Below are 13,216 nucleotides of genomic sequence, written 5' to 3'. Positions count from 1 at the left end.
AAGCGTAGGACCTCGTATAAGAGAGATGCCGTAAAGTGGCTACGAGGTACACATAAATATGGCCATTTTTATGCGCTAAAAGCTCTCATTTTTCATATTTCTAGTGCAGTGATGCAGTTCAAATTTCGTGTTTTCTAGTTTGCATGTTTTGGCGCTGCAGTGTGCTGCCCTTTTTACTTAACTAAGTACAGGGATAATGCACACAGTGATGTCACAGTAGAGGGATAAAACACACAGAGATGTCACAGTACAGAGATAATACACACAGTGATGTCACAGTACAGAGATAATACACACAGTGATGTCACAGTAGAGGGATAATACACACAGTGATGTCACAGTACAGGGATAATACACACAGTGATGTCACAGTACAGGGATAATACACAGTGATGTCACAGTAGAGGGATAATACACACAGTGATGACACAGTGCAGGGATAATACACACAGTGATGTCACAGTACAGAGATAATACACACAGTGATGTCACAGTAGAGGGATAATACACACAGTGATGTCACAGTAGAGGGATAATACACACAGTGATGACACAGTACAGGGATAATACACACAGTGATGACACAGTGCAGGGATAATACACACAGTGATGTCACAGTACAGGGATAATACACACAGGGATGTCACAGTAGAGGGATAATACACACAGTGATGACACAGTGCAGGGATAATACACACAGTGATGTCACAGTAGAGGGATTATTACACACAGTGATGTCACAGTAGAGGGATAATACACACAGAGATGTCACAGTACAGGGATAACACACACACAGTGATGTCACAGTACAGAGATAATACACACAGTGGTGTCACAGTACAGAGATAATACACACAGTGATGTCACAGTAATACACACAGTGATGTCAAAGTAGAGGGATAATACACACAGTGATGTCACAATACAGGGATAATACACACAGTGATGTCACAGTGCAGGGATAATGCACACAGTGATATCACAGTACAGGGATAATACACACAGTGATGTCACAGTACAGAGATAATACACACAGTGGTGTCACAGTACAGGGATAATGCACACAGTGATATCACAGTACAGGGATAATACACACAGTGATGTCCGTCTTGTAAGGCTAGGGTCACATTGCGTTAGTGCAATCCGTTTAGCGCTAGCGCTAGCGGATTGCGCTAACGCAATGTTTCTTATGGGGCCGCGTTCGGGGTCGCGGTAACGTCCCCGCTCTCGCAGATCCCCGATCTGCGAGAGCGGGGAACAGACCGCGGGCGCGCCTCGGACGCTGCAAGCAGCGTCCGCGGCGCGCCAGGAATCTCCGGCGCGTCGCTAGCGCGTGCCAAACATGACACGCGCTAGTGTAGTGCGTTTCCATTAGCGTGAATGGGCGCGTTAACGGACGCGTTGCACGGCGTTAATTTCGCCGTGCAACGCTGTCCGTTTAACGCGGTCCCATAACGCAATGGGAACCCAGCCTTAGGCATGCATAAAAGTGCTGTCGGCCAGAGTTTTGTGCACTTCTGAAAAGAAGGACACTGCTGAACAGAAGCGAAGCGGAGTCCAGAGTAACTCTGCTGCCTCATTATAGTGAATGGATCCCTCTGGGGTTTCATCTGAATCACATACATTTAGCCCAACTTGGGTCTCTCCCTAAGGTGGCTAGCATATATGTATCACATCACTTGGAGATTCATAGAGAAACCCCGATCTAAGTGCTCAGCGTAGATCCCAAATGTTATGCAAAATCTTCCTAACAAAAGCTTCAAATCAATTTACAAAAAAAACAAGTCCCCACTCGGGTCTGTCAATGGAAATATGGGGGGCTTCCATGTTACTGGTAGTTTAAAGGCTCTGAAAAAGCAAAATGGTTCCTCACCCCTCAAAAGAAATCCAGTGAATTCTGCACTCCCAAATCCAAACGCCCCACTCCCTTCTGAGCCACACAGTGTGCCTAAACCATATTTATCATCCACATGTTTGGCATTTCTGTAGCAATGGGAGGCCACCTAATTTATGGGTGCATGTCTCCAGAAACTGGGCACCATGTACTGGTCACTACAATGCACTGGTCACTACAACGTCAGTTTGCAATTTTCACTCAGCTACATCCACTGCTGCTTGTTTTTGGAAAACGCCCATGGAGTCAAAATCGTTACACCTGTGGTGTCAATATGATCCCTGCACCACTAGATGAATTCATTGAGAAGTGTAGTTTGTAAAATGGGGTCACTTATGGGGGGTTCTGCTGTTTTGGCACCTCAGGGGCTCTGCCAATATGACATGGCACCCTCAATCCAGTCCAGAAAAATGTGAACTCCAATATGGCGCATCTTCCCTTCTGACCTTTGCACTGTACCTTAAATGTAGTTTTATCCCACATATGAGGTATCAGCATATTCAGGATAAATTGCACAACAAATTTTGGAGTGCATTTTCTCCTGTTACCCTTGTGAAAATGCAAAATTTGTTGCTAAAAGAACATTATTGTGGGAAAAATGTGATTTGTTTATTTTTAAAGCTCAGCGTTATAAACTTCTCTAAAGCACCTGGTGGTTCAAGATGCTCACCACATATCTGGATAAGTTCCTTGAGGGGTCTAGTTTAAAAAATAGTGTCACTTGAGGGGTGTTTCTACTATTTAGGCACATCAGGGGCTCTCCAAACGCGATATGGTGTCTGCTAATTATTCCAGCAAATTTTGCATTTAATAACTCAGATGGCGCTCCTGCCCTGCTGTGCGCCCAAACAGTAGTTTTCCCCCACATATTGAGTATCAGTATACTCAGGATAAATTGCACAACAAATTGTATGGTACACATTCTCCTGTTACCCTTGGGAAAATGCAAAATTTGGGGCTAAAAAACATTTTCGTGGGAAAGATGTGATATTTTTTTTTTATTGTCACAGCTCAATGTTATAAACTTATGTGAAGCACCTGGGGCTTCAAGGTGCTCACCACACATCTAGATAAGTTCCTTGAGGGGTCTAGTTTCTAAATTGGTATCATTTGTGGACGGTTTATACTATTTAGACACATCAGGGGCTCTACAAATGCGACATGACATCCGCTAATTATTTCAGCAAATTTCACATTCAAAAAGTCAAATGGCGCTCTTTCCCGTCTGAGCCCTGCCGTGCACCCAAACAGTGGTTTACCCCCACATATGAGATATCGGTGTGCAGTAAAATTTTTGTGGAAAAAAAAAAGTTAAATGTTAATTTTTTAATACCTGTGAAGCACCTGAAGGGTTAACAAAGTTCTTGAATGTGGTTTTGAGTACCATGAGGGGTGCAGTTTTAAAAATGGTGTCACTTTGGGATATTTTTTCTCATATAGGCCCCTCAAAGTCACTTCAAATGTGATGTGGTCCCTACAAGTACCGTAATAGTTTTGTAATTTTTTTTTTTTTAAATGAGAAATCGCTGGTCAACTTTTATCATTATAACGTCATAACAAAAAAAATATGTTTTAAAAGTTGTGCTCATGTAAAGTAGAGATGTGGGAAATGTTATTTATGAACTATTTTGTGCGATATGACACTCTGATTTACGGGCATAAAAGCTAAAAGTTTGAAAATTGCTAAATTTTCAAAATTTCTGCTAAATTTTTATTTTTTTTTTTACAAATAAACACAAGCCTTTCTATTTTTTTTTCTGGCTTCTCAGGACTCTAACTATGTGGTCGCTGTGCAAAATAATGTCACAGAAGACAAAAGTTTGCTGAGCTTCCATAAAGGAGACATCATTCGATTACAGGCTCTGGAAGGACTGCAGAAAGGTGAGCTGTGGGCACGCATGTGTTCCCCAATTTATAGAAATTAATTATATGGCAGGGATATAAAAGTTTATTATTGTTCTGTATTTGGGGCTAAAAATCACTTTTATAATTGAATTTCACAAAAAAAAAAATAAATCACTCTCTTTGGCTATTTATTTATTTCCCCCCCCCCCTACTAAAGAATGAGTTAACTGAGATTCCAACAGTGAGCTCATTCTGAAGGTGGAGTTTGTAATTCTTTCAGCTGACTTTTTCTGACTTCCTGTGTGATGTTATATAACTGCAGACCACATCAAAGTTGTGCTGAATCTTGATGTGGCCATAAAGCTCAGTAAAAGACAGGTTAGAGAGTTACAAACTCCCAGTTGGAAAGAGCTCACTGATGTATTCTCAGTTCACTCATTTTACAATCATCGAAGTGCAATGAAACAATGAGCTTTTAGAAGCCACATATTGTATGAAATCGAATTGCAAAAATTATTTTTATCCTGAAATACGCACATTTAAGTAAAAAAAAAATGTATTTTAAGGTCACTTGTTTAAGCTGTTGCATCTTTCTAACATCGTCTGTGAATTTTCAATGCTGCCGTCATGGATCCTTGCACAGGCCAAAGCTATGGCTGTGTGGTGCGGAAGAAGGTGATGTATTTGGAGGAGCTGAGGCGCGGCACTCAGGATTTCGGTGGGTTTACGTAGCATGTTCTGCTCCATTGCTGTGATCTGTGCGGAGAATGATCCCCATGTGCATGAATTATCCCTATGTAGATATGTCTTCTTTTTAATATGCAACATATTCAGCTCTGCTACATCAAAGTCTGCCATGTAAAAACCCAATCAATCAATGAACGTGAACGCAATCTGTCCTCTTCCAGGCTGGAAATTTGGGGCCCTTCACGGCCGGGCAGGACTCTTCCCAGCTGAGTGTGTGCAGCCGGTGGCGGCTCCGGATTTTGTGAACCTACCCGCCGATCGTAAAGAAGAGCCGAGAAATCGGCAGAGTCGAGCGGCGGCGTCTGCGGCAGTGGCTGTCGCCGTGGCCTCCTCGGCCGTGGCTCATGAATTTGATAAGAAAATGGATGTAAGTTGGTAAAACTTTTTTTTTTTTTACGTTTCTTAAAAAAAATAGTGGAGCCAATATAACGTGGGGATCTTGCAGGGGTCGCCCACGCCTAGTGAATATGCCGAGAGCCTGGATGAATACACAGGGGTGGACACGTCGGAGATCGTACTGCAGGGGAGCTCGTATAACATGCTGGACTTTGCCAAAAAGTATTTCCGAGATGGGCAGAGGATGTTGGCGCAAGAGGAGGCGACGAAGACGTCTGGGTAACGCCAGCGTTTGTAGCATGCATGAGATTGGATGTGGCCGGTACAGCGGCGGACATATTCGTTATTTTGGTGCGACAGATCACAGACGGCACCTGGACTTATAGTGAGAAATGTGGCGTTTTTCCACCCAGACTCATGGTCCATGTGCCCAAAAAATGGCACCGCGCAATATTTTACTCCATTTCTACGCAATAGAAGGCAGCTCCTTCATACGTCAGCACCCAGTCCCCATTTTTGCCTGTTTTTTTTCTATTGTTACCCAACCCTTGGCTAATTACTGCAGAGAGACCTATAGACGGGTGAAGGTGCCCTATACATATCCATAGGAGTGCGTGGGACCTATACACTGCCCATGCTCGGGACGCCCCCGTCCTCTGCGTTCATCCCTGTATCCACATCATCCAATTTTAACCTATATGTATATATTTAATTTTTTTTTTTGCTTTTTATTTCAGAGAATCTTCTAAACAAGGATCAAAGAAAAGTCGAGAGTTCAAAGACCCGGCGGATATGATGAAGTTTACCAAGGCGAGTTCACGATTACTTACGACATGGATATTTTTCAGTGGTTGTTGCAAATCTACAACTCCCAGCATAGCCTGACAGCCTCCGGAGGTCCGGGGGTTATTATTAAGGGTGTAGACCCCCGGTCTTCCATGATTTTTGTACTAACGATGCTCTCTGCGTTCGTCTAGAATTCCATACAAGAGTCACTGATCGAGTTCAGCGACAGCAGCATGAACAGAATCGCCTCCGACCTGTTCCTAGGTAAGTATGGCGTATATACGGGTATATACTAGCTGCATCGCGTGGATCCATATATGTTTCCCCTCCAATATGCTAACACCTCCCATTGTCTCTGCTGCAGCTGTGATGAGGTTTATGGGGGACGCACCGATGAAGGGTCAGTCCGAGCTGGATGTGGTGTGCGCAGTCCTGAAGGTAAGGGAGGACGGCGGCTTTTTTGCCTATTGTGCGCTAGTAAAAGTCTATTTTTTGGGGACTGTTCGCTCCTTGTCATTGCAGCTGTGCGGGGACCACGAGGTCCTGAAGGATGAAGGCTACTGTCAAATCATCAAGCAGATTACTGACAACTCCAGCACCAAGACGTAAGTTGTCTGCCGTACTCTCATGCCCCAGACTTCCATTTTCTCTGTTTGGTCAATACAAGAATAACAGCAAAATTTTGGCGACTGCCCTCCCTGTTGCTTGCTGATATCTCTACATCAGCCCCACTACTGACCTGTAAGATATGTCTGAATTGCAGGGACAGTTGTCAGCGAGGATGGCGGCTCCTGTACATCCTCACCGCATATCACCGATGCTCCGAAGTCCTCAAGCCATACCTATTTAAATTTCTTCAGGACACGTGCCGAAGTCCCGGACTGCACTTCCAAGGTAACTAGAACATACGAGCCCACACTTCTCTATAGCACCCGGGTATAAGTACTGTCCGCCAGGCAGTTGTCTGATTTAAAGGGTCATTCGCCATTTTCACAAATGACCATTGTCGGATAGAGCTCGTTAATACAAGCACTTTTGTAATTTAGCCCTTCTTAAAATTTTCATCCGTTCTTGAGATATCAACACTTTTTTTTCTTTTGTGTACAGCTCGTTGCCTTGGAAACCCGCCACTGCTACTTGACAACAAAACATGCGCCGTGCACACAGTTTGGTTTCTATTGAGCTTGTAAGCGTTGTTTTAAAGCGCTCCAGCTTGAAAACAACGCTTACAAGCTCAATAGAAACCAAATTGGCCCTGTTACCTCCTAATCCCGCTGTTAACTCCTAATACTGGCTGGCTTCAGCGCAGTGATTACAAGTTAGACGGTCACAGTGGTCGGTCTCCTAGGCAACGAGCTGCAAACAAAAGAAAAGTGTTAATATTTCGAGAACGGCTGCAAATTTGAACACGCGGTAAATTGCAAAAGTGCTTTTTTTTACAAGATCTATCTGATAATAGCCATCAATAAAGCTAGAAAAAAAAAAAACACTTTAAATGACGCCCTCCTCATTATATATATATATATATATCACCCTGAAAGTCATTTTATATATTTGAAATTATTTATTTCCTAATATTCACCTTAATCAGGGATTGCGAAAGCCTGCGAGCAGAATCTGCGTAAGACCCTGCAGTACGGAGGGCGATCTGAGCACCCCAGTGCAATGGAGCTAAAGGCCATGGTGGTAAGTAGCTACTTTACCGGCAGAAAACCAGTAAAATGTGACTCCTAATCCCACAGTACTTATGTTTTACCATTTTGCCAACCTCATAAATACTTAAATATTCAATGTTTTAATAATTTTTATCATTTTACCGACAATCTATATTTACCCGCAGGCCGGAAGAAGCTCCAAGAGGCAGCTGTTCCTACTGCCCGGAGGAATTGAGCGACATCTCAAGATAAAGACTTGTTCGGTAGGTGAAATTCTGGAAAAGAATTAAAAGGTGTTGTCCGGTTAGAGCAAGTTAGGTGATAACTTACAGACTGGTGGGGGTCTGACCGCTGGGACCACCCGCAGCGATTAGCATAATGGTGAACTTTTATCCCCATTGAAAAATGACATTACAGGTGGGATACCCAACAGCACTCTATTTATTCTCTATGGGACTGCCAGGAAAAGCCAAGCGACCCCCTAGAGAATAAATGGAGCCGCAGTCGAGCACATGCACTGTGGCTCTAATCTAAGATAAAAGTTCCCCGTTCTGCTGATCGGCGCAGGTCCCAGTGGTCGGACCCCCACCGATCAACATGCTATCACCAATCCTGTGGATAGGTATGATAACTTTTTCTCACTGCACAATCCCTTTAAGTGCCGGTTTATTGGAACCATGTGGACGTTACATGGATCCTGTGTATGGACGACTGTCTCTCTTATGGGTATTATCTGCAGGTGGCCTTTGATGTCATCGAGGAGATCTGCACGGAGATGGGGGTTCACAGGGACGAGGCGTACAATGAATACGCCATTTTCGCTGTGACTAATAGGGGTAAGTGGTGAACACTGTGGTCTCTGCTGGGCCCTAGTGTAGTCCTACTCACTGGAGATCCGACAACGTATGTAAGGCTGCAACAGGAGATGTCTTCTTTATTGTTGTTGTGTGCAGGTCAGAATGTCAGACCCATCAACAGGAAGGAGTACATCCTGGACGTGTCCGCGGAGATGGAGCAGATCGACAGTAACTACATGTTCTGGTTCAGACGCGTCATCTGGGCGCAGCCACTCAAGTTTGAAAACGAGCTATATGTGACCATGCACTATAACCAGGTAGGTAAGGGGGGCACCGAACGTCCCTCATCAACATCGAGAGGGCTGTGTATATGGGGGGCACCGAACGTCCTACATCTACATCGAGAGGGATGTGTATATGGGGGGCACTGAACGTCCCTCATCTACATCGAGAGGGATGTGTATATGGGGGGCACCGAACGTTCCTCATCTACATAGAGAGGGATGTGTATATGGGGGTCACCGAACATCCCTCATCTACATAGAGAGGGATGTGTATATGGGGGGCACCGAACGTCCCTCATCTACATCGAGACGGATGTGTATATGGGGGGCACCGAACGTCCCTCATCTACATAGAGAGGGATGTGTATATGGGGGGCACCGAACATCCCTCATCTACATCGAGAGGGATGTGTATATGGGGGGCACCGAACGTCCTACATCTACATCAAGAGGGCTGTGTATATGGGGGGCACCGAACGTCCCTCATCTACATCGAGAGGGATGTGTATATGGGGGGCACCGAATGTCCTACATCTACATCGAGAGGGCTGTGTATATGGGGGGCACCGAACGTCCCTCATCTACATCGAGAGGGATGTGTATATGGGGGGCACCGAATGTCCTACATCTGCATCGAGAGGGATGTGTATATGGGGGGCACCGAACGTCCTACATCTACATCGAGAGGGATGTGTATATGGGGGCACCGAACGTCCTACATCTGCATCGAGAGGGATGTGTATATGGGGGGCACCGAACGTCCCTCATCTGCATCGAGAGGGATGTGTATATGGGGGGCACCGAATGTCCTACATCTGCATCGAGAGGGATGTGTATATGGGGGGCACCGAACGTCCTACATCTACATCGAGAGGGATGTGTATATGGGGGCACCGAACGTCCCTCATCTGCATCGAGAGGGATGTGTATATGGGGGGCACCGAATGTCCTACATCTACATCAAGAGGGATGTGTATATGGAGGGCACCGAACGTCCTACATCTACATCGAGAGGGATGTGTATATGGGGGGCACCGAACGTCCCTCATCTGCATCGAGAGGGATGTGTATATGGGGGTGCACCGAACGTCCTACATCTACATCAAGAGGGATGTGTATATGGGGGGCACCGAAAGTCCCTCATCTACATCGAGAGGGATGTGTATATGGGGGGCATCGTAATGTCTCCTCATAACAATTACTGTGTCACTCGGGGTACAGGATAATGACACTGACACTCGGGGTACAGGATAATGACACTGACACTCGGGGTACAGGATAATGACGGTGACATTTGGGGTACAGGATAATGACACTGACACTTGGGGTACAGGATAATGACACTGACACTTGGGGTACAGGATAATGACACTGACACTCGGGGTACAGGATAATGACACTGACACTTGGGGTACAGGATAATGACACTGACACTCGGGGTACAGGATAATGACACTGACACTCGGGGTACAGGATAATGGCACTGACACTCGGGGTACAGGATAATGACACTGACACTCGGGGTAAAGGATAATGACGGTGACATTTGGGGTACAGGATAATGACACTGACACTTGGGGTACAGGATAATGACACTGACACTTGGGGTACAGGATAATGACACTGACACTCGGGGTACAGGATAATGATGGTGAAATTTGGGGTACAGGATAATGACACTGACACTCGGGGTACAGGATAATGGCACTGACACTCGGGGTACAGGATAATGACACTGACACTTGGGGTGCAGGATAATGACACTGACACTCGGGGTACAGGATAATGACACTGACACTTGGGGTACAGGATAATGACACTGACACTTGGGGTACAGGATAGTGACACTGACACTCGGGGTACAGGATAATGATGGTGAAATTTGGGGTACAGGATAATGACACTGACACTCGGGGTACAGGATAATGGCACTGACACTCGGGGTACAGGATAATGACACTGACACTCGGGGTAAAGGATAATGACACTGACACTCGGGGTAAAGGATAATGACGGTGACATTTGGGGTACAGGATAATGACACTGACACTTGGGGTACAGGATAATGACACTGACACTTGGGGTACAGGATAATGACACTGACACTCGGGGTACAGGATAATGATGGTGAAATTTGGGGTACAGGATAATGACACTGACACTCGGGGTACAGGATAATGGCACTGACACTCGGGGTACAGGATAATGACACTGACACTTGGGGTGCAGGATAATGACACTGACACTCGGGGTACAGGATAATGACACTGACACTTGGGGTACAGGATAGTGACACTGACACTCGGGGTACAGGATAATGATGGTGAAATTTGGGGTACAGGATAATGACACTGACACTCGGGGTACAGGATAATGGCACTGACACTCGGGGTACAGGATAATGACACTGACACTCGGGGTACAGGATAATGACACTGACACTCGGGGTAAAGGATAATGACGGTGACATTTGGGGTACAGGATAATGACACTGACACTTGGGGTACAGGATAATGACACTGACACTTGGGGTACAGGATAATGACACTGACACTCGGGGTACAGGATAATGATGGTGAAATTTGGGGTACAGGATAATGACACTGACACTCGGGGTACAGGATAATGGCACTGACACTCGGGGTACAGGATAATAACACTGACACTTGGGGTACAGGATAATGACACTGACACTTGGGGTACAGGATAATGACACTGACACTTGGGGTACAGGATAATGACACTGACACTTGGGGTACAGGATAGTGACACTGACACTCGGGGTACAGGATAATGATGGTGAAATTTGGGGTACAGGATAATGACACTGACACTCGGGGTACAGGATAATGGCACTGACACTCGGGGTACAGGATAATAACACTGACACTTGGGGTGCAGGATAATGACACTGACACTCGGGGTACAGGATAATGACACTCGGGGTACAGGATAATGACACTGACACTCGGGGTAAAGGATAATGACACTGACACTTGGGGTACAGGATAGTGACACTGACACTCGGGGTACAGGGTAATGATGGTGAAATTTGGGGTACAGGATAATGACACTGACACTTGGAGTACAGTATAATGACACTGACACTGGGGGTACAGGATAATGACACTGACACTCGGGGTACAGGATAATGACACTGACACTCGGGGTACAGGATAATGACGGTGACATTTGGGGTACAGGATAATGACACTGACACTTGGGGTACAGGATAATGACACTGACACTTGGGGTACAGGATAATGACACTGACACTCGGGGTACAGGATAATGACACTGACATTTGGGTTACAGGATAATGGCACTGACACTCGGGGTACAGGATAATGACACTGACACTTGGGGTACATGATGATGACACTGACACTCGGGGTACAGGATAATGACACTGACACTCGGGGTACAGGATAATGACACTGACACTTGGGGTACATGATGATGACACTGACACTCGGGGTACAGGATAATGACACTGACACTCGGGGTACAGGATAATGACGCTGACACTCGGGGTACAGGATAATGACGCTGACACTCAGGGTACAGGATAATGACGCTGACACTCGGGGTACAGGATAATGACGCTGACACTCGGGGTACAGGATAATAACACTGACACTCGGGGTACAGGATAAAGACACTGACACTCGGGGTACAGGATAATGACGCTGACACTCGGGGTACAGGATAATGACGCTGACACTCGGGGTACAGGATAATGACCCTGACACTCGGGGTACAGGATAATAACACTGACACTCGGGGTACAGGATAAAGACACTGACACTCGGGGTACAGGATAATGACGCTGACACTCGGGGTACAGGATAATGACACTGACACTCGGGGTGCAGGATAATGACGGTGACACTCGGGGTACAGGATAATGACGCTGACACTCGGGGTACAGGATAATGACCCTGACACTCGGGGTACAGGATAATAACACTGACACTCGGGGTACAGGATAAAGACACTGACACTCGGGGTACAGGATAATGACGCTGACACTCGGGGTACAGGATAATGACGCTGACACTCGGGGTACAGGATAATGACCCTGACACTCGGGGTACAGGATAATAACACTGACACTCGGGGTACAGGATAAAGACACTGACACTCGGGGTACAGGATAATGACGCTGACACTCGGGGTACAGGATAATGACACTGACACTCGGGGTGCAGGATAATGACGGTGACACTCGGGGTACAGGATAATGACACTGACAGTTGGTGGTCTTCATCTTCATGTTGGGGTGTTCTTGCTCCTCAGGTGTTACCGGATTACTTGAAAGGACTTTTCAATGTTTTTTCTCATGCTAAACCCACCGAGCCGCAGTTTCAGCAGATATCGAGACTGGCAGCTTTGCAGCATCGTGCCAAGGACAGCGTGTACCTGCCGACTGCGTGCGTATCCTCCTCCTCACTATCTTATTCACCTGGTTCCCTGTATATTCTATTCATCCTGCTTGATATAGCAAATATAGTACAGCCTCCAATTATTGAAAAGCCTCCACATACAGCACAGCCTCCACATGTAGCACAGCCTCCACATGTAGCACAGCCTCCACGTGCAAAGCCTCCACATACAGCACAGCCTCCACATGTTGCAAAGCCTCCATACATAGCACAGCCTCCACATGTAGCACAGCCTCCACATATAGCACAGCCTCCAAATACAGCACAGCCTCCACATGTAGCACAGCCTCCACATACAGCAGTGTCCACATACAGCACAGCCTCCACATGTTGCACAGCCTCCACATGTAGCACAGCCTCCACATGTAGCACAGCCTCCACATACAGCACAGCCTCCATATATAGCAAAGCCTACATTTATAGCACA

The 13,216-nt window shown here is 46.1% G+C and overlaps 1 protein-coding gene across 1 annotated transcript in view; it reads left to right on the top strand.

Moving 5' to 3' along the window:
• The window catches only part of MYO15A (myosin XVA), an 86,400-nt gene that overhangs the window by 63,828 nt on the left and 9,356 nt on the right, over nt 1–13,216 (top strand). Inside the window, exons 47-60 of the mRNA XM_069735648.1 lie at nt 3,664–3,775; nt 4,383–4,457; nt 4,648–4,853; nt 4,932–5,101; nt 5,560–5,632; nt 5,800–5,872; nt 5,973–6,046; nt 6,131–6,213; nt 6,372–6,502; nt 7,200–7,294; nt 7,449–7,526; nt 8,003–8,099; nt 8,217–8,377; nt 12,644–12,777. Coding sequence (XP_069591749.1) covers nt 3,664–3,775; nt 4,383–4,457; nt 4,648–4,853; nt 4,932–5,101; nt 5,560–5,632; nt 5,800–5,872; nt 5,973–6,046; nt 6,131–6,213; nt 6,372–6,502; nt 7,200–7,294; nt 7,449–7,526; nt 8,003–8,099; nt 8,217–8,377; nt 12,644–12,777 — 1,562 coding nt within the window. The remainder of the gene's footprint in view (nt 1–3,663; nt 3,776–4,382; nt 4,458–4,647; nt 4,854–4,931; nt 5,102–5,559; nt 5,633–5,799; nt 5,873–5,972; nt 6,047–6,130; nt 6,214–6,371; nt 6,503–7,199; nt 7,295–7,448; nt 7,527–8,002; nt 8,100–8,216; nt 8,378–12,643; nt 12,778–13,216) is intronic.

This window comes from Ranitomeya imitator, chromosome 7, assembly GCF_032444005.1.
Source record: "Ranitomeya imitator isolate aRanImi1 chromosome 7, aRanImi1.pri, whole genome shotgun sequence".
Lineage (NCBI taxonomy): Eukaryota > Metazoa > Chordata > Amphibia > Anura > Dendrobatidae > Ranitomeya > Ranitomeya imitator.
Note: the sequence above shows the minus strand (reverse complement) of the source record. Positions and strands in the feature narration are given on the sequence as shown.